The 21,108-nt window shown below is 43.5% G+C and overlaps 1 protein-coding gene across 3 annotated transcripts in view; it reads right to left on the reverse strand.

The window, feature by feature from the left end:
- Window positions 1-163: 163 nt before the first annotated feature.
- Window positions 164-21,108, reverse strand: part of caskin2 (CASK interacting protein 2) — a 49,683-nt gene continuing 28,738 nt past the window's right edge. Inside the window, exons 6-22 of one of the 3 annotated variants that reach the window (XM_029455849.1) lie at window positions 20,676-20,771; window positions 19,027-19,160; window positions 14,996-15,104; window positions 14,621-14,729; window positions 14,407-14,501; window positions 12,875-12,992; window positions 11,052-11,180; window positions 10,174-10,260; window positions 9,377-9,504; window positions 9,116-9,197; window positions 6,040-6,113; window positions 5,796-5,906; window positions 5,207-5,308; window positions 4,924-5,062; window positions 1,959-4,157; window positions 1,628-1,847; window positions 164-1,285 (exon numbers count right to left, since the gene is read on the reverse strand). In XM_029455849.1, the coding sequence (XP_029311709.1) occupies window positions 1,186-1,285; window positions 1,628-1,847; window positions 1,959-4,157; window positions 4,924-5,062; window positions 5,207-5,308; window positions 5,796-5,906; window positions 6,040-6,113; window positions 9,116-9,197; window positions 9,377-9,504; window positions 10,174-10,260; window positions 11,052-11,180; window positions 12,875-12,992; window positions 14,407-14,501; window positions 14,621-14,729; window positions 14,996-15,104; window positions 19,027-19,160; window positions 20,676-20,771 (4,032 nt within the window). In that variant the 3' untranslated portion in view covers window positions 164-1,185. Of the gene's footprint in view, window positions 1,286-1,627; window positions 1,848-1,958; window positions 4,158-4,923; window positions 5,063-5,206; window positions 5,309-5,795; window positions 5,907-6,039; window positions 6,114-9,115; window positions 9,198-9,376; window positions 9,505-10,173; window positions 10,261-11,051; window positions 11,181-12,874; window positions 12,993-14,406; window positions 14,502-14,620; window positions 14,730-14,995; window positions 15,105-19,026; window positions 19,161-19,993; window positions 20,011-20,675; window positions 20,772-21,108 lie in introns of those variants that run through there. The other 2 variants (XM_029455851.1, XM_029455850.1) reach the window with 2 other exon arrangements.

Here is a 21,108-nt window from a genome sequence, read left to right on the forward strand (position 1 = left end):
GGTCTGGTTTGTATTGCACTAAATTCTTCACCTTGGAAACTCATTTGATAAAAAAAAAAACCTCAAAGTTGGACTAGTCAATATTTTTATATCAACACTTCGCATCTCACAGACATTTAACTGCACAATAAGTGTAGGATGGCATTGGGTCAGTGACTGACAGTGGGGTCGGATGATTTATTAATCTGTGCAGTGTGAATAAAAAGAGATCGTTAAATGTAACGAAGTGTCTCTTCTATAAACTCAATAATTTAAACATTACCAGCTGGTTTATCAATCTTTGTGTATGTGGACAGCCAATCATATGCAACACATCCACAGTAACATGTTCAATGAAAGCAGGACATTATTGTATACTTTAAGTTCTATAATGCATAGTTTAAATGAACATGTAATGAATACATTTATTAATTGATTATAATCCAACAGACTCCCACTGTCACTTTGCAACAATGAACATATTCTCTCAGAAGCCTGACCTCCCTGACATGTTCTCTAAGTGCCACTGTGGAAAGACTGGCAGTGAATTGTCTTCATAGCACCATGAGGCCAGCTGTAAAACTTTCAAAACTGTTGTCTCGAAATACCAAGTCACACCTGATGCATCTGAAGAAACGATGTTTGCTCACTTTGTGCTGACAGAAGCTCCTGAAGACGTTCATAGACTTTGGTAAAAACATGTCAACTCATCAGGAATATGCTGCTTTAAATACAATAAACAATATTTCCCTATGTTAGAGACAATAAAATATGTACAACACAGTTCTGCTAATATACATGAGAATGTTTGAAACAGTGAAACAGTCAATAGGAACTCCATTAGTTAAAAAACAAACATATAGACGTATAAATATACTCAGTATAAAGATATCCGACTACACACACTCATGGATATATGTACAGGTGAATAAAATGGACCCTCATTCCCTTTAGTGATAACTTACTGAACACACAGCTGCTGTTTGCTGCTCCAATAACATTCCCAGGTGTGTGTCCTGAGGCAAAGTGCTCGCGTTGAAAATCTGGATAATGATGAGGAAAAGTTGTGCAGGAAATCCTCAAATGTGCACTTTTTGATAAATAAAATAACTATCTTATTGATTGATATTATTGATCTTGATCTCCTGTTGGCTGTTGTCTATTGCTCTCCTAAGAAAGGAACTTAGTGAGGCAGAGTTCAGGGTGTCACTCCAACATGGCGTCCAGCTGGTCAGCCAGGTCATCGAACATGTTGCTGATGTCGTCCAGAATATTTCCTGCTGCCTTCACTGTGCTGCTGCTGCCGCTGTGGAACAGACAGGATTGTTACAGGATGGAGAGTCTCCCTGTTGTGATGTTGATCCCCAGACGGAATATCTTCAATTGATGTTGCGTATGACTAGACAAAGATATGAGTCTATGTGTACTGACTAAAAACTTCATGAAGCCAAAGATGTCCTTTTTGAGATGGATTTAAAACATTTAATTTACTGTATTTCTTTGTGTGCAACTATGACGTAATAAATTCAGCCAGAGCATACAACCCCTATATTTACATTTTATTCCTGGTATTTCCTGTTAATTTCCCATGGAAACTTTCCACCTGGTATTTTGCGGGATTTTTGCAGCCCTGATAAGTAGTTCTTACCTGTCCACACTGCTCCCCTGGGCCAGTTTGTTCTCCACCACTTTGAGAGCAGCCTCCAGTGACGTACTGGTTTGCTCCAGCCTCTTCTGAGCCAGCACCTCCAGACCAGCCAGGGCTGTCCCTGTCTGACCCGGTGGGGCCGAGGTGGGGTACGCAGGGGCCGGAGCCGGGTACGACGGCACAGAGCACGCAATGCTCTGGACCTTGGTGTGGTTCATTCCTGAGGGACAATAAGTAAGCGATCTGTCAGCTAACAAAAAAGAAGCAATTATGGCCCAAATATTATTTTTGAATGAGTCACAAACACATTCTGTAAGGGGGTCAGTGTTACCTGCTGGTGATGCGGGGGCCATTCTGGGCCGAAGGAGTTTTGATGGAGCTTTCTGTGGACTCTCATGTTTGGGGCTGGGTACACATGTGTGTGTGTGTAGCTTTGGGGAGACTGTGTGAATCTGAACGCTGGTTAGTTTAGGAATGGCTGTTTGTGCACTAGCTTGTACTAAGGAGACTGTTTTCTGGGGGGTTGTTGGTTTGCTGTTGGGCAGTTGTTTGAGAGGACTGGCAGGTTTCGAGCACACGGGAGGTTTGGGGCCTTTTCCCATGGAGCCTACTCTCTGGAACACATTCCCTGGCCTCAGAGGGTGATCATCGCTCAGCGCCCTGACATCACTGTTGTAGTCTCTGTGGGGGGACGGAGCCTCTTCAGGTGTCAGCGAGTCTTTGTCTTTGGGTCTGTGTCGTCTTTTCACCGTGTCAGACTCCTTCAGATTGAACTCTGGGAGCTCCAGGGTGTTGGGGGTCTTGACTTCAGCGTCTGCGCAGGTGATGACAGCTATCCTGGGCCGCTGTTTGATAGTGAGGTTGCCTTCTTCAGCAAAAGGGAGGTGATCACCGGAGCTGTGCTGTGGAGATGAAGCAGCACTCTTTGATATTCTTTCACTTTTCCTGGCTTTCTCTCCAAGTGTTCCCTGTGTGTCGCCACCTCTTTGTCCGTTAGTCTCTATGTCTGACCTCCTCAGGCCGTCCAGGCCCAGAGCAGGCACAGGCTTGTGCTGTAGGATGATGTGAGGAGTCATCCCATGTGGATTCGGGGAGGAAACAGGGATGAAAACAGGTGAAAGTGGTATATGAGTTGGTGGTATGTCGGTCCTCCTGGATGGACTGCTGCAGCTTCCCTCGAGTCTGGCTGCGATGCTCCTCACGCTAGCTGTGCCCTCCGTCTCCACCCCTGCCTCCACCTCTGGCTCCTCCACTTTCCCGTTTCCTGGATGGTGTGCCGGGCTGCCGCTTACAGAGCTCATCCTCTTGGGTGGGGGCGGGGGTGGGCCTTTGCGTCGGGATCGCACGGCGAACGAGTGGCTGCGGTTGATGTGGCGTTGGGTCCCTGTGGCGCTTGTGTGCCCGCGTCCCGGCCTGCGTGACAGCGTGGCATAGGAGGGCATGGCGGCAGAGGAAGCAGAGGAGCAGGGGGGAGCGAAGTCGTCGTCTTCGTCCGGCTCGCCATCGGACAAAGCGTAGCGAGTCAGGCTTTGGGCGCGCTTTTTGTAAGGGCCTCTCTGGGCTTCACCAGCTTGACCCTGTGCAGGCAGGGGGCACAGCACAGAGACGGCTCCAGGCAGAGGTTTGGAGAGCACCCATGGAGCCCCGCTGACTCCTCCTGTCTGAGCGTGGAGGTAACTGAAGGCCTTCTGCGTGGGGGACGGCTGCGGAGACGGAGATGAAGAGGAGGAGGGTGGCTGGTGCTGAGGATGGTGCTGAGGCTGGTGCTGATGCTGAGGCTGATGCTGAGGCTGATGCGGAGGCTGAGGCTGATGCTGAGGCTGATGCGGAGGCTGATAGAGGCGGTTAAGGGACTGGAAGTGTTTGGTCTTGGGTGGGACGGCCGGGTAGGCAAAGCGAGGCATCTTGCTGGGGGTTAGTGGAGGTGTAAGGGGGGAAAATGGGACATTGTTGGGGGTAGTAGAGCGATACAGATGCTCCCACATCTCTGTGGGTCTCTGTCTACTTCTGCCTCCAGGACTGCTTCCTCCACGCTTCTCCTCCCCCACTCCGCTCCCCAGACTCTCCTCTGACCGGCTGGATATCCTGGCTGAAGACGCTGCAGCTTGGGGATCTTGAGAAGATCCTGAATTTGAATTCCCAGAATTCCCAGACCCCCGTGATCGCACGCTGATGCTCTCCTGGCTGACTGACATGGCAGACATAGCTGCTGCCGAGGTTACAGCCCTGATGCCGAACGCCTCGGCAGATCCTCCCCCCGCCCTGCCCATCATAGCGTTCTGCAGCTCGGCGCTCAGCTCGCTGTCCTGAAAGGAGAGGAGGGTCCTGGGGGAGCGAGGAGAGGGGCAGGGGTCGTCATAAGGAGCATGAGTGTGCACAGTGTGTGTTGGTGTGTGTTCGATGGCCACCAGCTCCAGGGCGGCGGGGGGCTTCCGCTGGAGAGTCCCGCATCCAGTTCTGTCAGCATGGTTACGAGATCGCTGCAGGTCACAAAGTCTCTTCACCGCTAACATCAGCTTCTTCTGATGGCCTGAAACAGAGAGTCAATCTACTGAATGCACAACACACAGCGGCCTCATCACACATTCTGGAATATGAAAGTTTCTTTTTGACCTTTAAAGACCTTTTACAGCTCCGCACCAGCTAACTGTATCACTTTATGGTCACTTAGCAACGTCAGGGGCAACCTGCGTCAGCGCCCTTGAAAGTTGCCACATGAGTAGACACCCTGCGCCTTGCGTTTTACAGGCAGTAAAAGATGCGGCATGTGTACAGCCCCTAAAACAGTAGCTCGACTACTTCTTCTGCCTGTGTGCGAGGTGCAGCCAGCATGTGTAAGGAAGAGTCATAAAGTCAGCAAACTGACAAACTGGCAAACTGAAGAAATATCTACCTAAGGTTTGAGGAAGGTTCATTTCATTGCTTAAGAATTATAATTTTCATTTGTAAAAGGAATATTGTTTTATTTCTCCTTTCAAATGTTCCAGCGTTAGGGTTAGGTTTGAAGTAGTTACTGTGGAAGGTACTGCTGAATGTCTTGTGCTGCAACATATATAGAAAACATTTATATGGAATATGTTCACATTCTAAAATCAATCAGTTTCTATCAAAGTAGGGTGGGATTTCATAAAATGAATGTAGAAGCCAAAAGAGATTTTCCCCTTGCAAGCATGAATGGACATGAATAGATTTGAGGAGGATGAAGAGTAGACGCTCAGACATATACCAGCGTCATCCTTTGAGGAGACCACAGACACCCACTGCACCTATCTTAGAACTCCGGTCTAACTCCTCACCCAGCTTGGTGATGCCTATCTCCTGCAGGTCCTCCCACGTGATGTCTTTGACGATAGTGATGGAGTCATAGCCATTGTCACACAATCTCTTCTGGTACTGAGGCAGTCCAATCACACTCAGCCACTCCCCCAGGTCCGACTGAGAGCACCAGACAGAAACAAAGAGACAAAGGGAATCACATAAGTCAGAACCATCGTGGACGTTGTGCTTCACTGATTGTATTGTGACCACGTGGAACACGGTTAGACTCGAGTGGTACTCATCATGAGAGTGTTTCCTCACAGGAATGTAATCAGGCAGCCACTCAGGGATGCTCAGCTTGCCGATCTCCATTGAGATCTTCTTTCTGTGGCCTGGTTTGGTCACTCCGATGGCTGTCAGGTCCTGAAGAACAAAACAAAATGAAAACACAACTTAAAAAAAACCAATAAGACTTTTCTTCATTCTGTCTTGTACTAATTGTTATGTTTCTGCTGTGAAGCTCTTTGGGCTGCAATTCTTGTATGAAAGGTGGTATACAAATAAAGCTCATTATTATTATTATTATTATTATTATTATTATTATTATTCAATCTCACACAATCAAATAATGCAAGAAGGTTAAAAAAGATAAAAGTCACATTTTTCCTTAGTAAATGAATTGGTCTTGATCTACAGGAAAATGAAGATACAATATGACACCAGGCATATTTATACATGTAGGAAACTCTGGAGATAGAGTGTGGTGAGAAGGGAGCGGGAGTGTGATGGCTGAAAACAGACAAGAATGTCGAAAATAAATAAAACAAGCCAATTAAGATACACATACAACAATAACACAACTGGATCTAAATGTAAAGATTCTTCTGAGCTGAAATGCTAATGTTATCACCTCTGGGGTCATCCTGCTGATGGTGGGAACATCATATCCTGCGCTGATGAAGTTGGCTGTGTACTGCTCCAACTGGAACTCACACAGCCATTGGTAGATGGCCTCAGAGTCCTAACAGCAGAGAGGGAGGATGTTGATGAGGCTTCACACACACACACACACACACACACACACACACACACACACACACACACACACACACACACACACACACACACACACACACACACACTTCTCAGCTCACCTTGCCCTGCAGAAGCTCTTCTGGCCTCACAAAGCTTTTCTGTGGAGTGCCGTTGAGCTGCCGACGGGAGCCAGCTACAAAACAAACACATGATCAATCGTACTGGACGACGACCTCCAGACTGCTTTACTGTGCGAGTCTGCAGGGTCAGCACACCCTGACAGATACATGAAGACAGAGACCCGCCCAGACTCAACAGTGCCAAGTGTCTGCTAAGTGACTGGAAGCTGTATGCAAACAAAAGCTAAACTTAATACACATTTGAGTCACTCATATAATCTGCGTTCACATCAGTCATGTCAAACAAGTTGAGTCATGTTGACCTCTCCAGGTGAGTGAAGGTGTGTTTTCTACCTGATCTGAACACACTCATGACTCATCTCTCTTCCAGTCATGACACATTAGCACAAATCTCTGAGGAATGCATCTTTCCTCCCATTGTCTCCATCTTTTGCTCGAGGCGAGTGTGTTCGTCGTTTCTCTCTCTGCTCTTCTCCTGATGGGGTCCATCTACCTTTTAATTATCAGTCTATGAAGCACCTCTCTCAACACACAAACTAAGTGATTAAGTAAGTGATGGAGGATGTAGAAAAGTTGTCAGTTCACTAAAAAAATCATATTTTCTCAATGTTTGAGATTTAATGGTGTCTAGTCATGCAGATAGTTTTGGATGTATTTGTACAGGCAGAGATGTCTGCATGGCTAGACACCGCTACATATAAGTCAGAACATATGTTCTTCTGTCATTTGTGTGAACTGACACTTAGAGGAGGGATTTCAAAGACAAAAGATATTTTCAGCCTCAGATCCTGATGCATACAGTCAACATTTGGAGTTTACGCTTCTTTGCTTTCTTTCTGAGAGTTACACGAGAAGATCACGTGTCAATGCATTTAGTACGGAGCTTGAGCCAGGAGGCAGGAGGAAACAGCCCGCTTGGCTCTGTCCAAAGTTTAACATACAACCCATCTTAAAACCTGAGTGCTACAGACCCTGCAGGTGTACTGGGCAGATGTTAGTGTACACACTAAGCAAACAAGATGCAAGGTTGGCATAGTTTTCCACTTTCAACAGACAGCTGTTCCCCCTGCCTTCAGTCTCTATGCTAAGCTAGGCTAACCAGTGACTCCAGTCCACACATGAGTGATATTAATCTTTTCATCCAACCTTAGAGAACAACATCAAACAATGGCGTACATGACTTCTTACCCTTCAGGAGGAAGGAGAGCTGCAGAGCTCTTAACGTTTGGCACTTCATCCTTCCTTCATGCAGACATTTGTTTCACTCAGTCATCTGATCTGTTCTCTTTCTCTTTCATTTAACAAATGTTTTGCTCTTTCTGCTCCTGTTCCCGTCTCTTCCCTCGGACCCCTCCCTCCCACTCCTCCTCCTCACATTAACCCTCCTTCCTATTCAGCCTGAGGTCCACACAGATCCTCTGCCTTATCCAGCATGTCCCTGTATAACATTTTCAAAGCCCCTTCCCAGCAAGTCCAGAGGCTAGCTGCAGCATGTGTGCGTCTCTATGACAGTGTGCGCACACAGAGACACATTCTGCTGGCCTGTGTTGTTTCCTTAGAGACGTGATCGGGTGCTTTTATGTGTTGTGTGGTTGAGAGAAGCTTTTGGTTTTATTGGTTTCTGTGGCGAGGTGAGGTAAGCCTCTTCTCTCTCCTCCCATCTCATTTCCTCTCAGACTGACAGTAATAACAGCTCAATGTGCAGAACAAAAGCACTTCTGCTACATGTGTCTTCACATTCCTCAGGTAGAAGTAGGTTCAGTGATGTTCAACATGTTGCAATAGTCTCGGGCTTTGATGCAGTTCACCCTGATGTTTAACTTTGATATAGTCTCAGGAAACAAAGTCATGGAAGTTAAATGTGTCTTTGTTGTTTACTAAATATATATATATATATATATATTATAAAACTAGTCAAACAAAGAGTAGATGACATGCAGCAAACAGCCGCAGCTACATGCTGTGTGTCTAATGTTGCATGTGGCAGGTTGCCACTGATAAAGTTTACGTCAGGATCATGAATCGTGACAGCGCCTGCTGCCCTGGTCCTGCTGGACACCGGGAAGCCTTATTGACATTTTCCTGGATTCATCCATACTTTCTCTTTTTTTCCAACACAACATAATTTCTGTCAAATGTTGTATTTGTACTATGTTGTTTATCCTGTACACACGACATCTATTGCACGTCTGTCCGTCCTGGGAGAGGGATCCCTCCTCAGTTGCTCTCCCTGAGGTTTCTTCCATGTTTCCTCCTTTAATTTTGGGGTTTCTTTTAGGAAGTTTTTCCTTGTGCTGATGCGAGGGTCTAAGGACAGAGGGATGTCGTAACCTGTACAGTCTGTAAAGCACACTGAGACAAATGTATAATTTGTGATATTGGGCTATACAAATAAATTTGATTTGATTTGATTTAATGAGAGATGTGGACGCCCAGAAGTTAGAGGTTTCACAAATACGCATCATTGTCATTGATTTTGAATCAGTTACAGGATGTACAGCATGAGTCTCTAAGTGGACAGTTTGAAGCAGCAGATAAAGCACAACATGGACTTTCCAGACTGCAGAGATCCAAACACAAGGTGTTGGCACCAGAAAAGGATTAAAGCACAATAATGCTAACTGATATGAAAGGGAGCCAGAATATATTGAGGGACAGTCTCTGGATGAGACGAGGGCATTCAGTACTCCTCATTTTAGAAGTCGGTTAGTCGCAGGAGATATATCTTTTTTTTCTCCTACCCAATAACAATCAATTCCAGTCAAAAAGGTGTCCATTAGAAGCAGTAAAGGGTTCACTAATGTATGTGAACCTCTCAGGTACTGAGAGGCTGTTTACAAATAAGCCGTGATCTGATTGGTCTAAACCCAGCAGGTCTATCTGAGCTGGAGTTTGACTGCCCTCCAAACGGTAACAACGTGACTGCGGCACTGCCACTGCTTTATTACATTATTATTTATTAAATCTCAGATTTGTTCTTAGAAAGGAGCTGAGACAGAGAGGAATGCAATCATTAGAATTGTTATGAAACACTGGAGGAAGACAGAAGACCAACCTGTGGATCCATCTGCATGTTTGCTGTGTTCTGCTCCAGCAATGTGGAGATGGTCTCCTGACTCACCAGCAGAGGGAGCCAGCTGCACACAGAAAATCATCAAGGAAGAGGCAATGAATACCGCCACTGAATCGCTCCAATAAATGAGGTTACAGCAGATAATATCCAACATGGCAACTCAGATAATCTTGTATTAAAAGCTCATTCAAATGTTCAGTATTCAATATCTAGTGCTAGTGGAGAAATGTGAGCAGATTTAACCTTGCCACTGTCCGCATGGTGCCGGTTTTGAAAGCCATTCTGTTTGTGTCCGCTCTCTGAACTCTGGCCGCTACCAGCGCTGCGACTGCTGCCCACACTGCCTGCACTACCAACGCTGCTTCTGTCACCTTAGAGAGAGCAGAGAGTTCACAGTGTAGAATCAGACGTGCATAGAATGTGATCGTTAAGAAATCAGGAGAGGTATTGGGTCATTTGTAGGTTAGGGTACATGGTGCACTGCAATAAAACTAACAATTTTAACAAGTCATTAGAATTCTTATTCACCTCTTAAAGTATTATTTTAACCCAAATACCCCATTTGTATGAACTAAACAAACAAGATACCTATTAATTAGTGAGCTTTTATGCTAAGCTAGGCTAATCATATCCCAGCTCTAGCTTTGATTGATATCAACCATCTCATCTAACTTTTAAACCGAAAGAGATTTAGTGTATTTACCAAATTATCAAATTATTCTTTGAAATTATTGTCAATTCCAGAAATGATCTGGAATTATAGATGACATCATGTCTTTGCTCATGAAAAATAAAACTCAAATCTAGATGAAATGACTTGTTGAGAAAATTGTTGATTTTTTAAATATATCTTTGCTCACTTACCATTATGTCCTGCTGCGAGATAACTCAATACTTATGGTTACTGGATTATTGGGGTGTGTGGCAGGGTGGCATGGTAAGGTTAAGACTTTGAGATATAAAGGGATTCATCAGAATGTGGTCAACAGGGTCACACAGGGTTAGTTGGCTGGCAGGGGTTTGGGAGTGCACACCCTTACCAGTGGGAGAGCTCCTGAGGACCCAAATGTCCTGCGTGGGGCTAGCAGGACTAGCTGGGGCTGAGAGCTGACTGTCAGATGGAGATCCTAACAAACACACACACTTTAGACACACACTCACTGTATAACCCACATACTGTAGCTGGGAGTCGACCTAATCCATCAAGCTGACACTGAGCACAAGAGGACTGATCAAGAGGAGACTGGGATCAGGGTGGTGTGTGGGAGGGAAATGTGGAACCTGGGAACATGGACGGATTATGAGACAATGGACCCCTGGGCATAGACACGTGAAAGACGCCCCACCCCACCTACTAGGAGCAATACCCCCAGACTGACACTAAGAAAACAAGGGTCGTGGTCCGGGGTCCTGGTCAGGATGAGAAAATATGAAAATGGAAACTGGACTCAAAGTATTCTTCTAGCAAATGTCCAGTCACTGGATGATAAGCTGGATCTACACAGGAGAACAAAGAAAGAACTGCTGCGTCGCCTCATGTCGCCTGCGTCTGAGCCAAAACGTTGCCCTTGAACACACCGGCCAACTTGCTCGTATGTTCTGCGCCTTCTGAGAAGAAGTAACTCTCCATACCAGCAGGCGGCGGTAATTTGTATTCATCATTCAAAAAAGAAACTTGACCTAAGAAGAATGATAACTGACACTTCAAACAGAGGGGGGGCCCCCTGACCCCTTGACCCCCTCAGCCTGTGCCCCGTAGGTCTGTTCAATAATGGGATGACAAGAATGTGTCACAGGTGGTGAACAGAAACCAAACCAATAGGAAGAAGTTGGTGTGTGTGTGCGTGTGTGTGTGTGTGTGTGTGTGTGTGTGTGTGTGTGTGTGTGTGTGTGTGTGTGTGTGTGTGTGTGTGTGTACCTGCAGGATCATATCCAAGGGTGTTTGAGTCATCAGTCTGAGGAGCTGGGCTGTGGCTTGAGGGAGGAGCTCTGGATGCAAAGTGTTGTCGTTGGCAGGACATTGAGGCTTGGCGGGAGAGAGTGCCCCCTAGGGTCAGGGAGACAGGTTTGGGATGAAGCTGGCATGCATGCATAAGTGAGGGAAAGAAGTTTTGTACATGCATGTGTGTTCGTCAGTTTGAACTGCATGCACAGGTATGGGTACAGGCTGTAAGATGGCAACAAAAAACACCCTTTTGCAGTCTCGTGAGAACATTATGAACGCTATCATGTATTCTTGTTCACTGAGTATTTGGAACAACAGCTAAAAAAAGGAAAATTCATCATAAATCCCCTCTTGTGTTACATAAGAGGCTGCTGAAAGAGAGTGTAAGATCACCAGCAACGCTGAGAGGGCTTACTTTTCCTTTGTGTGTTGTTGGTCCACAGATGCTGACACCATTGGCATTAACACAGAGCCAGGCGCACACACACACACACACACACACACACACACTACTGAGTTTGCCTCATAAGCAAAGAGCCCGTCACAGACTTAAAGTCAAACTCTCTTCCTCTTGTCTGTTCTCCCTCAAGCATGAGCAACACACACACACACACACACACACACACACACACACACACACACACACAGTGAGGGCTTTAGCACTGAGCTGACACTTTGCAATCTGGCCATAGTAATCCTGTTAATGTGTGTCTCTGTGTGTGTGTGTGTGTGTGTGTGTGTGTGTGTGTGTGTGTGTGTGTGTGTGTGTGTGTGTGTGTGTGTGTATGTGTGTGTGTATCTATGTCTGTAGCTGTTATTGGACCCATCACTGTGCTCTCCCCGCTGTTTGAATGTCAATGGCTTTACAGATGCAAAACAAGCATCGGGGTCATATTCCTTTTATTCACAGGGATTAAATCAGATGATTTACAAGCATGCTGAACCCTCCAGTGATCATGTATGCCAACATGATAAATCCTTCTGGTGTACAAGTGTCGAGATATATTCTTAGTCCAGATATAAGCATTGCCCTGGGTTAAATGAGCCTTTCTAACACCACTCCACCAGCTCAAGCCCTCAGTGTGTAAAGTCCTATCTGGAACTGTGACAAAGTTATCACAGTCAGTGTTATATATTAAACGTTTGTTCTTGCTGAGCTCTCGGTGGTTTAAAGAAATTAAAGAAATAAGTGACAGTACGTCCTTGTACTGTGTATTATCCAAATCAACAGTAATGTATGGCTGCTTTACTTATGGAACATGTAAATGCGCTGCAGCAAAAATATGCTGTTGGGCTCCTCTGGACAACCCACTCTTGCATTAAACCTGGGACCTTTGGGGCCCCTGGGACCTTTGGGGCCCCACTTGTCTGGTTGACAATGCACCGTGGAGAGTATGGTTAAAGACAATTTAAGAGACTATAGGAATGTTAGGATTCATTAATTAAATGGATGTATAAACAGCATTTTCTGTTGTAGCTAGTCGAGGTCGGACAGATTTGAACTTTATATACTTTGAAAAGAACCAAACTCAAGCTCCACTTACCAGCGATTTTCCTGAGCTTTTAAAAGCATCTCATGGGGGGAACACTACTGTTTTCAAGGTCAAGAATGAACTTTCATACACTACTTTATAGACTGTTGGGTAGTTAACCATTAACAATGTATCATATTTGTTACGTTCATAAATGTTGCATGTAAGGGAAATAATCCAGTAAAGTACAGTACTTAAGTAAATGTACTTAGTTACTTTTTACCACTGAGTGTGTTTGATGTTGTGTGCTGCCTGTTTGTCTACCTGCACGTCTGCTGAGGACCTCCACCACTGAAGGGGGGAAGAAGCCCACCCGGTCCGTCCCCCGCTGGGTGTCATGGATGTGACCTTTCCAGCGGCCGTCTGAGTGCTGCTCCAGGACCTGACAGCAACAAATCATGAGCACGCTTCAGCTGAAATGTTTGTGTCACTGCAAACGGCATTAGTCTCGTCGTGATTCACAATCACATTCTCAAGATTGTGGAAGATAATCAATCACTAACAAATGATTCAATGATTCGACACACTCTGATTACAGTGGGGAAAGGGTAGCTGAAGAACTTTCTGGTGTTTTCTTTCCAAACATCTTCTCTTGTCAACTTTACATCAAATTTTAATATGCACGTCACGTGTTTGACTCCTCCAGGCATGCTTTTAAGATCATTACGAGAGAGCCAATGAGCTGGAAGTACACAGTCTATTCATTGTGAGTGTTACCAAAATGCCTGGAGAGGACAAAAACAAACACCTCTGCCTTCTGACAGGGTTCTGCACAACAACATACGAGTTCATACAAGAGTGTGGGATGTCACAATGACTCGTATAAAGATATCAAAACACACAGCAGTGAGCACAGAAACACAAAAATGTGCACACACGTGAATTAGTGCAAACAGTGTATGTGTGTGTGTGTGTGTGTGTGTGTGTGTGTGTTGTTAATGAGAGAGTGACAGCAGCACGTCTGTGCCTGTTTCTCTGCTGTGGTCTCCTGCACTAAATTACCCTGCACCATCCCACACACAAATCCTAACAACAAGACTTCACTCACACAAGTCTTCATCACATAATCCTTACACTGCCAGTGAGTGAAGCAGCTGCCAGCAGGTAAAGCTGAATGGATTTTACAGCACGGTTCACCTGCACATGACTAGTATTAGTCATTCCTGCATGGTTACAAACATTAACAAAACACAAGCCTTCCCTTGGGAAAGGTGCAGCAAAGTCAATGTATGATGTTAAATTAACCATTAAAGGAGTGTTTTCTACCGTCTTTCTTTAGAAATGTATCAATCCACACCAAATTCCTGTGTGTGTGTGTGTGTGTGTGTGTGTGTGTGTGTGTGTGTGTGTGTGTGTGTGTGTGTGTGTGTGTGTGTGTGCCGCCAATCAAGAAGCAACAAACCCTGTGATCTTACACTCCAGTGACTACCTGGAGTGTAAGATCAGGCTGTTTAAACAAGGCATACCTTATTTCTCACACATAAACTGGGATTTATAAAAGATTGGTGAGGATGTGTTAAGCTTCATACTTCAGACCGGGCGTACATACGAGTGATCCGAGCCTGATATGATAAGCTGGAGATGGAAGTTGAGCACTATAAACAAAACCATTGGCCCTCTGACATACTGTATGTAAGGCAACATGTAAATAACTACAAACAAAGCTCACAAAGGCTAAAAATTAAAAATAAAGATGTTATTGGAGCCACTGTCAATATAGCTGCAAGAGTGAACCTGTGACTTACTGTAGTAAACAGCCATTAAAGATTTCTCAACAGACAGACAAAAACAAGTACCATAATAAGATCTCCAGCGCGGAGGTTTAGGGCGGTGGGGTCGTGGAGGTTCCAGTAGTCCTTCACCGCTCTGACCTGCAGAGAGCTTGATGCCTCTGCACAGACAGAAAAACACACACACATCATCAGGAGGGTATTCTGACCTCTCTCTTTGCCATTTAGTAATCCATCCATATTTCATAAAAGCATCAAACTGTTTTTAAGCGCTACTAACCTCTAAGCAGCTGTTTGATTTCCCTGCTGGCCGAGGAGGTGGTGAACTGGTTGACGATGTCTAAAGCTGTCTGGTTGTACGTGTTGCGCATGTTCACATTGATGCCCGCCTAGAAACACACGCACACACACACACACACACACACACACACACACACACACACACAGACACCACGGGGAGATTACTGTGGGTGAGGTGCAGTTTAAAAACAAACCCTCCCTCCCTTATTAAAGAATAACACTGTTGTGGAATGTAGTGTGAAGCTGTTTTTGTTTTATACATTGTTTTTCTATCTATACAGTCAACACAAAAATATCAGTGTGAGCCTTCACAATCACATATGAGCTGAACTATAATGATATTTTACGTTCTTACATCAAGCAGCAGCCGCACTACTTCAGTCTTGCCATAGAGGGCAGCCTCGTGCAGAGACGTCCCTGCTTTGGTGGCTCTGTTGATGTCAATACCGGCTCTCAGCAGCAACCTGGGTAATCGAAGCAGAAACAATCATGTAAGGCCGCAGGCAACACTCAAACAGATTCATCTATTCAACTGTTACAGACATCTGCAACATCTCATTAAACTATATGCCCCCCACTCATCCGCCCTCACACACACACGCTAACAGATATGTCTCTGGTTGTGTCAGAGGCCCAGATGTAGGAATGCTGATGGCAGTGCATGGAGAACAGTGCAGGAGGAGGAGGTCCTCAGCTCACTGTGTGAAGGTTGAGTTTTGGGGATGTAAACAACACTGAAGCACGGCTGCGTGGTGTTAACCCACTCAAACACATCATGCCACAAATATGTCTGGTGAATGTTACACTTCTGCATCGACGTTCTTTGTTGCTGTAGCATGTTTCTATTTAACTGTCAAACTACTTAGAGTTATACAAAATAAAAATAAATCATCAACAATGACAGGCTGACTAGCAACAAGTAGCCGGAGGACAACAGTGTGTGTGACTTCTGTAAATGATCGGTCCACCTCAAAGACAGTTTTTCATTGTTGTTGAGTAAGACTGTAAGACGTGTTAGAGCCCCAAAACTGACATTTTTAAAATAGAACTGTGATATAACATAAAAAAAATATTTTGAGAATAACATCATACATAGATGACAAATTAAGCATTTAACACGTAAAAGTTGACACATTTAACATATAATTGATGTATTACACGTATTTAACAAATATTACAATTCTTAAAACAAACATCTTATAATATTAGGACATTATTCTCATTATTCTGATGTTACTCTCATATTGTCAATTCTTCTCCAAATATCTTCTCGAGAAAGTTGATATCAATAGAGCTGACACACTGCTCACCAGTTCTCTACAACAGGGTATTAATAGAAACATAAATTAGACATTTTAATTTAACTTACAACTTTATTCTTGAAACATTACACATTTCTAGTAAAATAACGACTTTATAGTCTCATTTTCATGTAAATTGTAATATTATAATAAAAAAGCCATTTTGTTGTGAGAATAAAGTTGTAATTTAATAATTACAAACTACAGAAAAAAAACTTTTCCTTTTTAAACTCAAAAACGGACACTCATCTGTTTACTATGACATTGAAATAAAAAAACATTTAGTAATATTATATCTTCATTCTCAAAATATTGTGTTTTTTCTTGTAAAAATACAACTTTTTTCTGAAAAACATTAAACAAAATGAATAGAATAAAGTCATTCTTGTAGATACGTAAAAACTGACAAATTGCTCTGACCAGTTTATTACCACAAAGTTTATGAAATAAATAAATACTTTTACTTGAAACATAACAACTGGAACTTTAAATATTACTTAAGCTTAATGGTGACTTGTGAATGCTGCAGACAAACTAACTTGACATGAATGAATCACACAGAGAAGACAGGAGAAATATAAACCATAACGTATTATGAAAAAGGAGCCTGAAGCGAACCCATTTCAGTTTGCACCGTCCTCCTTTACTCTGGAACAGTTTTAATCTTGCTATGAAACCTGGAGAAGGCTGACTGTATGTCATAAAGCTTAGACTTCTGCATCTCTGTCCTGCAGATAATCATTTGATTTACATAAACTGCAATGCATGTTTACATTAAGTATAGAATAGAGTTCTCAACATAGGGTCTCCTCATTATTCATTATTAATTATCCCAAACAGAGACCTCTTTTTTTCCACACTTTATACTTATTACTATTATTTTCTAATCTTATCTCCTGCTTCTCTGTGTGCAAATGTTTGCAGCTCCAGTTCTAAACACAGTCAGAAAAGCTTCCCCAGCTATGCAAAAGTAGGTGCAATAAGACGTCTGCTGTATAAGTATGGCAGACTTTGAAGAGACATAAATCCCTTAGTGGGAGATCACAGCCAAATTCTGCAGAGTGTGCTAATGCAGTGAATCTTTTTTTCTGCTTGTGTTGAAAGCTCGCCTTTTCTCCTCCATGTCTACTATTCAACTTTCCAGTACAGCAGGAGGAAGAGCAGGGAGAGGATGATGGAGATGGTATTGCACAAGAGATCTGATCATGTCTGAGAGGCAGGGTGGAGTTACTTGCACATACATACTAGTAGTATTAGCACTGATTGCCCAGTAACAGGTATAGTGATAGTAGTAGTACATATATTGTAATAAGTGGTTGTAGTTGTAGTTGTTATTTTAGTTGCAACAGTGGATATAGTGACACCAGCAGTAGCAGTGCTAGAGGCTGTAGCAGGGATAATAGTAGCACTGACTGCCATAGTAGTGGGGAAAGTGACAGAAGTAAAAAAAAAAGTATCTGGAGTTGTAGGACTAGTAGTGAATCTTTAATAGTAGTAGCAGTAACCATATACATGATAGCCATAGCAGTGATACTGTTACCAAGTAACAGTAGCAGTAACAGTAGCAGCAGCAGTAGCAGCAGTAATAGTAGCAGTAACAGTAGCAGCAGAAGTAGCAGTAGCAGCAGTAATAGTAGCAGTAACCGTAGCAGTAACAGTAGCAGCAGCAGTAGCAGCAGTAATAGTAGCAGTAACCGTAGCAGTAACAGTAGCAGTAGCAGCAGCAGTAGCAGCAGTAATAGTAGCAGTAACAGTAGCAGTAACAGTAGCAGCAGCAGTAGCAGTAGTAATAGTAGCAGTAACAGTAGCAGCAGAAGTAGCAGTAGCAGCAGTAATAGTAGCAGTAACAGTAGCAGTAGAAGTAGCAGGAGCAGCAGAAGTAGCAGTAAAAGTAGCAGTAGCAGTAACAGTAGCAGTAACAGTAGCAGTAGCAGTAACAGTAACAGTAACAGTACCAGTAACAGTAGCAGCAGTAGCAGTAGCAGTAGCAGCAGTAATAGTAGCAGTAATAGTAGCAGTAGCAGTAACAGTAACAGTAACAGTAGCAGCAGTAGCAGTAGAAGTAGCAATAGCAGCATAAGTAGCAGTAGCTGTAGCAGCGGTAATAGTAGCATGGGCCAAATATCTGTCAAGTGGGACTAAACATTCATTGGTTGCACTGGTGCGCCTGACATTTAGCAGGTCTGTCTCTGTGCGGGTTGGGGGGGAAAAAAGGCACGTGTGTATGTCCTCCTCCTCGAGCGTCATCACAACCTTAAAACAATTATAATATTTTAAAATGAAGAGAACAATTGATTGTTTTTTCATCAAGAAAAATGTTGCGATGTCCGTTACGCACATGGATAAAGAAACGTTGACACCGTGTTTGCCATTATGGAGCTGTCAAGAAACTAGTAAACAATACAATGTACCTTGGGAGATGCAAACTTCTCTTCAAAATAAAACGCTTAATTCTGAACCGATTTTCATATAAGAAATTGAACATGTTACTGGTTACTCTTTGGATTGAAATGGATTTACAGGAAGCGAATCTAATAAGCTCTATGCCAAAATATGAACCTTCTGAATAGCCACAACTTCCTCTGGGACATGCAGGCTCCGATCTATGAATACAACATCAAGTGTAAATTATTTAGAACTTCAGCTTTTGTGAGTTTCTCCAAAAATGTATTTTTCTTTATCTATTATAATGTAATAAAGCGCTTGTTATTGTATTAATAATTCAATCAAATCATTAATAAAATAATCTTAATATAATAATTTTTTGGGTGCACATAAATGTAGTACTGGTGGTGCTCCTAATATAAAAAGTTAGTTAAGCCCGTGCAACCACTGTAAAAAAGTAAGTCTGGACCCCTGGTGGTAGCAGCAGAGGTATTTGTATGTCTTGTAGTAGCAGTAACAGTAGGTATTAGTGGTGGAGGCCATAGTTAGATGGTAGTAGTAGCATTAATGCGAGCAGAGTTACAGTGTTAGTGGCAGCAGTAACAGCAGAAGTAGCAGACAGGAGCTGCTAGGAAGACAAGAACATGTGATGGAATTCTGTTACAGTACATCGCCACACTGCTCCTCGCTGTGAGCTTACTTGATGATGTCTTTGTGTCCATTCCTGGCTGCCAGGTGGAGAGGAGTGGTGTATAGAGTGTCCAGGCTTTCGTGCACTGCCTCCCCTTCTAACAGCGCTGTAACCATGTTACTGCTCAGCAGCAACTGAGCCAACTGAGGAGAAATCAAAGACACCAAAATGAAGTGTGAGTTGTGAGAACAGAGTAACAGGGCAAGAATTACAGCATTAGTAACACTTAAATATACGTATATGCGAAGCCATGCTAGCTGAGGTTGTGTGGCAAAAAATATATGCATTGAAATAATATATATGGTGACTTGCAGTATATATAGGGTGAAGCTAGAGAGGATTATCCACTACTCAGCAGCTGTCTAAAGATACCACAGCCTCCACTCACACACACTCACTCACAAAGTCTGTGTCACAAAAACAGCCCAAAGCCTTCTATTCTTTCACATCTAAACTGCAAACTCAGACCAGACGAGAGAACATTTAACAGGCAGAGGAAGTGTGTGTGTGTGTGTCTAATTCTGAATTACAGGGCCAGCTATACATCTCACAGCGAGGCTTATCCGACGATGTGACAGCGAAACAGTAAAACACACTGCTATGTGCAATCCCTTTAACATTACAGTGCGCGTGTGTCCAAAAAGAGCCACTAAAGCCTATTTTCCTTTCGCTCAAACAAGCTTCATTTAGCTGGGTCACTTCATCTCAGCCATGGTTCAAGTTTGACATAGGCCATCCCCATCCAAAAAGGGCAAAAAGGGAGTTTTCACATGCAAATAATTGGATTACTACATGGAGATTTAGTCTCTCAGTCTCTCAATGAAAAGGTTGGTAAAGAGCAGAATTGACTGAGATCCTCTAAAAGCACCAGAGCAGTGATCATTACGCAGGTCGCTTCAACTTATTACAGACATACGTATCGGTATCACCCTATATGCCGCTCGATAAGTAACAAGGAATTACGGCGACAAAATACCAAGGATCAACTTTGAGGTCATTTAGACACGGTGTCACATTATGTAGTTTCCCCATCAGAGAGCACTGACAAGTCACTTCACTTCACAGATAACAAAACACTGGAAACAGCAGAATAAATCAAAGTACAGAATTGACAACATAACCACCGTTAAGAACATATTGTTGATCAGCATAATTCAGATTGCTAGGTTGTGTAATAATAATGTTGTGGACAAAGATTTTGTCACTCACCTGGTTTATAATCTTCCACTTACCACATCACAGCTAACTGTACGAGGTTTGAACCATGTGAGCTGTGAGAGGTTTTTGGGGGAGATTTTTCTCACTGCGTCGAGGGTCTAAGCACAGAGTCGTGTTCTGTTCCGATTGTAAGACTGTAATGGACTTGTGTGAACTTTCTTTTATGAATACCAGTTTATGAGTGTGAAATAGTGTATGCATTGTTTTAGAGACTAGTACTGATATGTTTGTACTGATGATGCTAATGATGGCAGTTAAGGAGTGTACAATCATCTCATCTTAAAGGCTACAATAACACAGATTGTGCCAAATACATAATGCAGAAGGTGGATGATACTCATGATGTTCAAAAACGTATTTTTCATAAAAGATCATTATTCATAGATATATTGGTTACGCACAAACACAAACATGAGAACTACACACACATGTTGTCATACCTTCAGTCTCCCAAACTCGCAGGCCAGATCGAGAGGAGTCTTCTTGGCCTTGTTCATCAGGCAGGGATTAGACTGGTGCTGCAGCAACATCTCAGACTGAGAGAGGAAGGGGAAAGTGAGATCACCTCATGTATTATGCACATTTTCTCACATGCCAGTCATCCCAACACATTCAGTATGTGTTGATGTTGTGTCTTTGAACAGAAAAGAGAACATACGATAGCTCTACTGCGGCCTCTGTGTAGGATTGTCACTATTGTGTTTGATGGTGTCGTACTAAAGAGGTCAGGCCTCCATATGAGTTATATGACAGGTCCATGATGTGTGTGTGTGTGTGTGTGTGTGTGTGTGTGTGTGTGTGTGTGTGTGTGTGTGTGTGTGTGTGTGTGTGTGTGTGTGTATCCATTAAGACATTCCAAGAGCCAAACAGATG

This window comes from Cottoperca gobio, chromosome 19, assembly GCF_900634415.1.
Source record: "Cottoperca gobio chromosome 19, fCotGob3.1, whole genome shotgun sequence".
Taxonomy (NCBI): domain Eukaryota; kingdom Metazoa; phylum Chordata; class Actinopteri; order Perciformes; family Bovichtidae; genus Cottoperca; species Cottoperca gobio.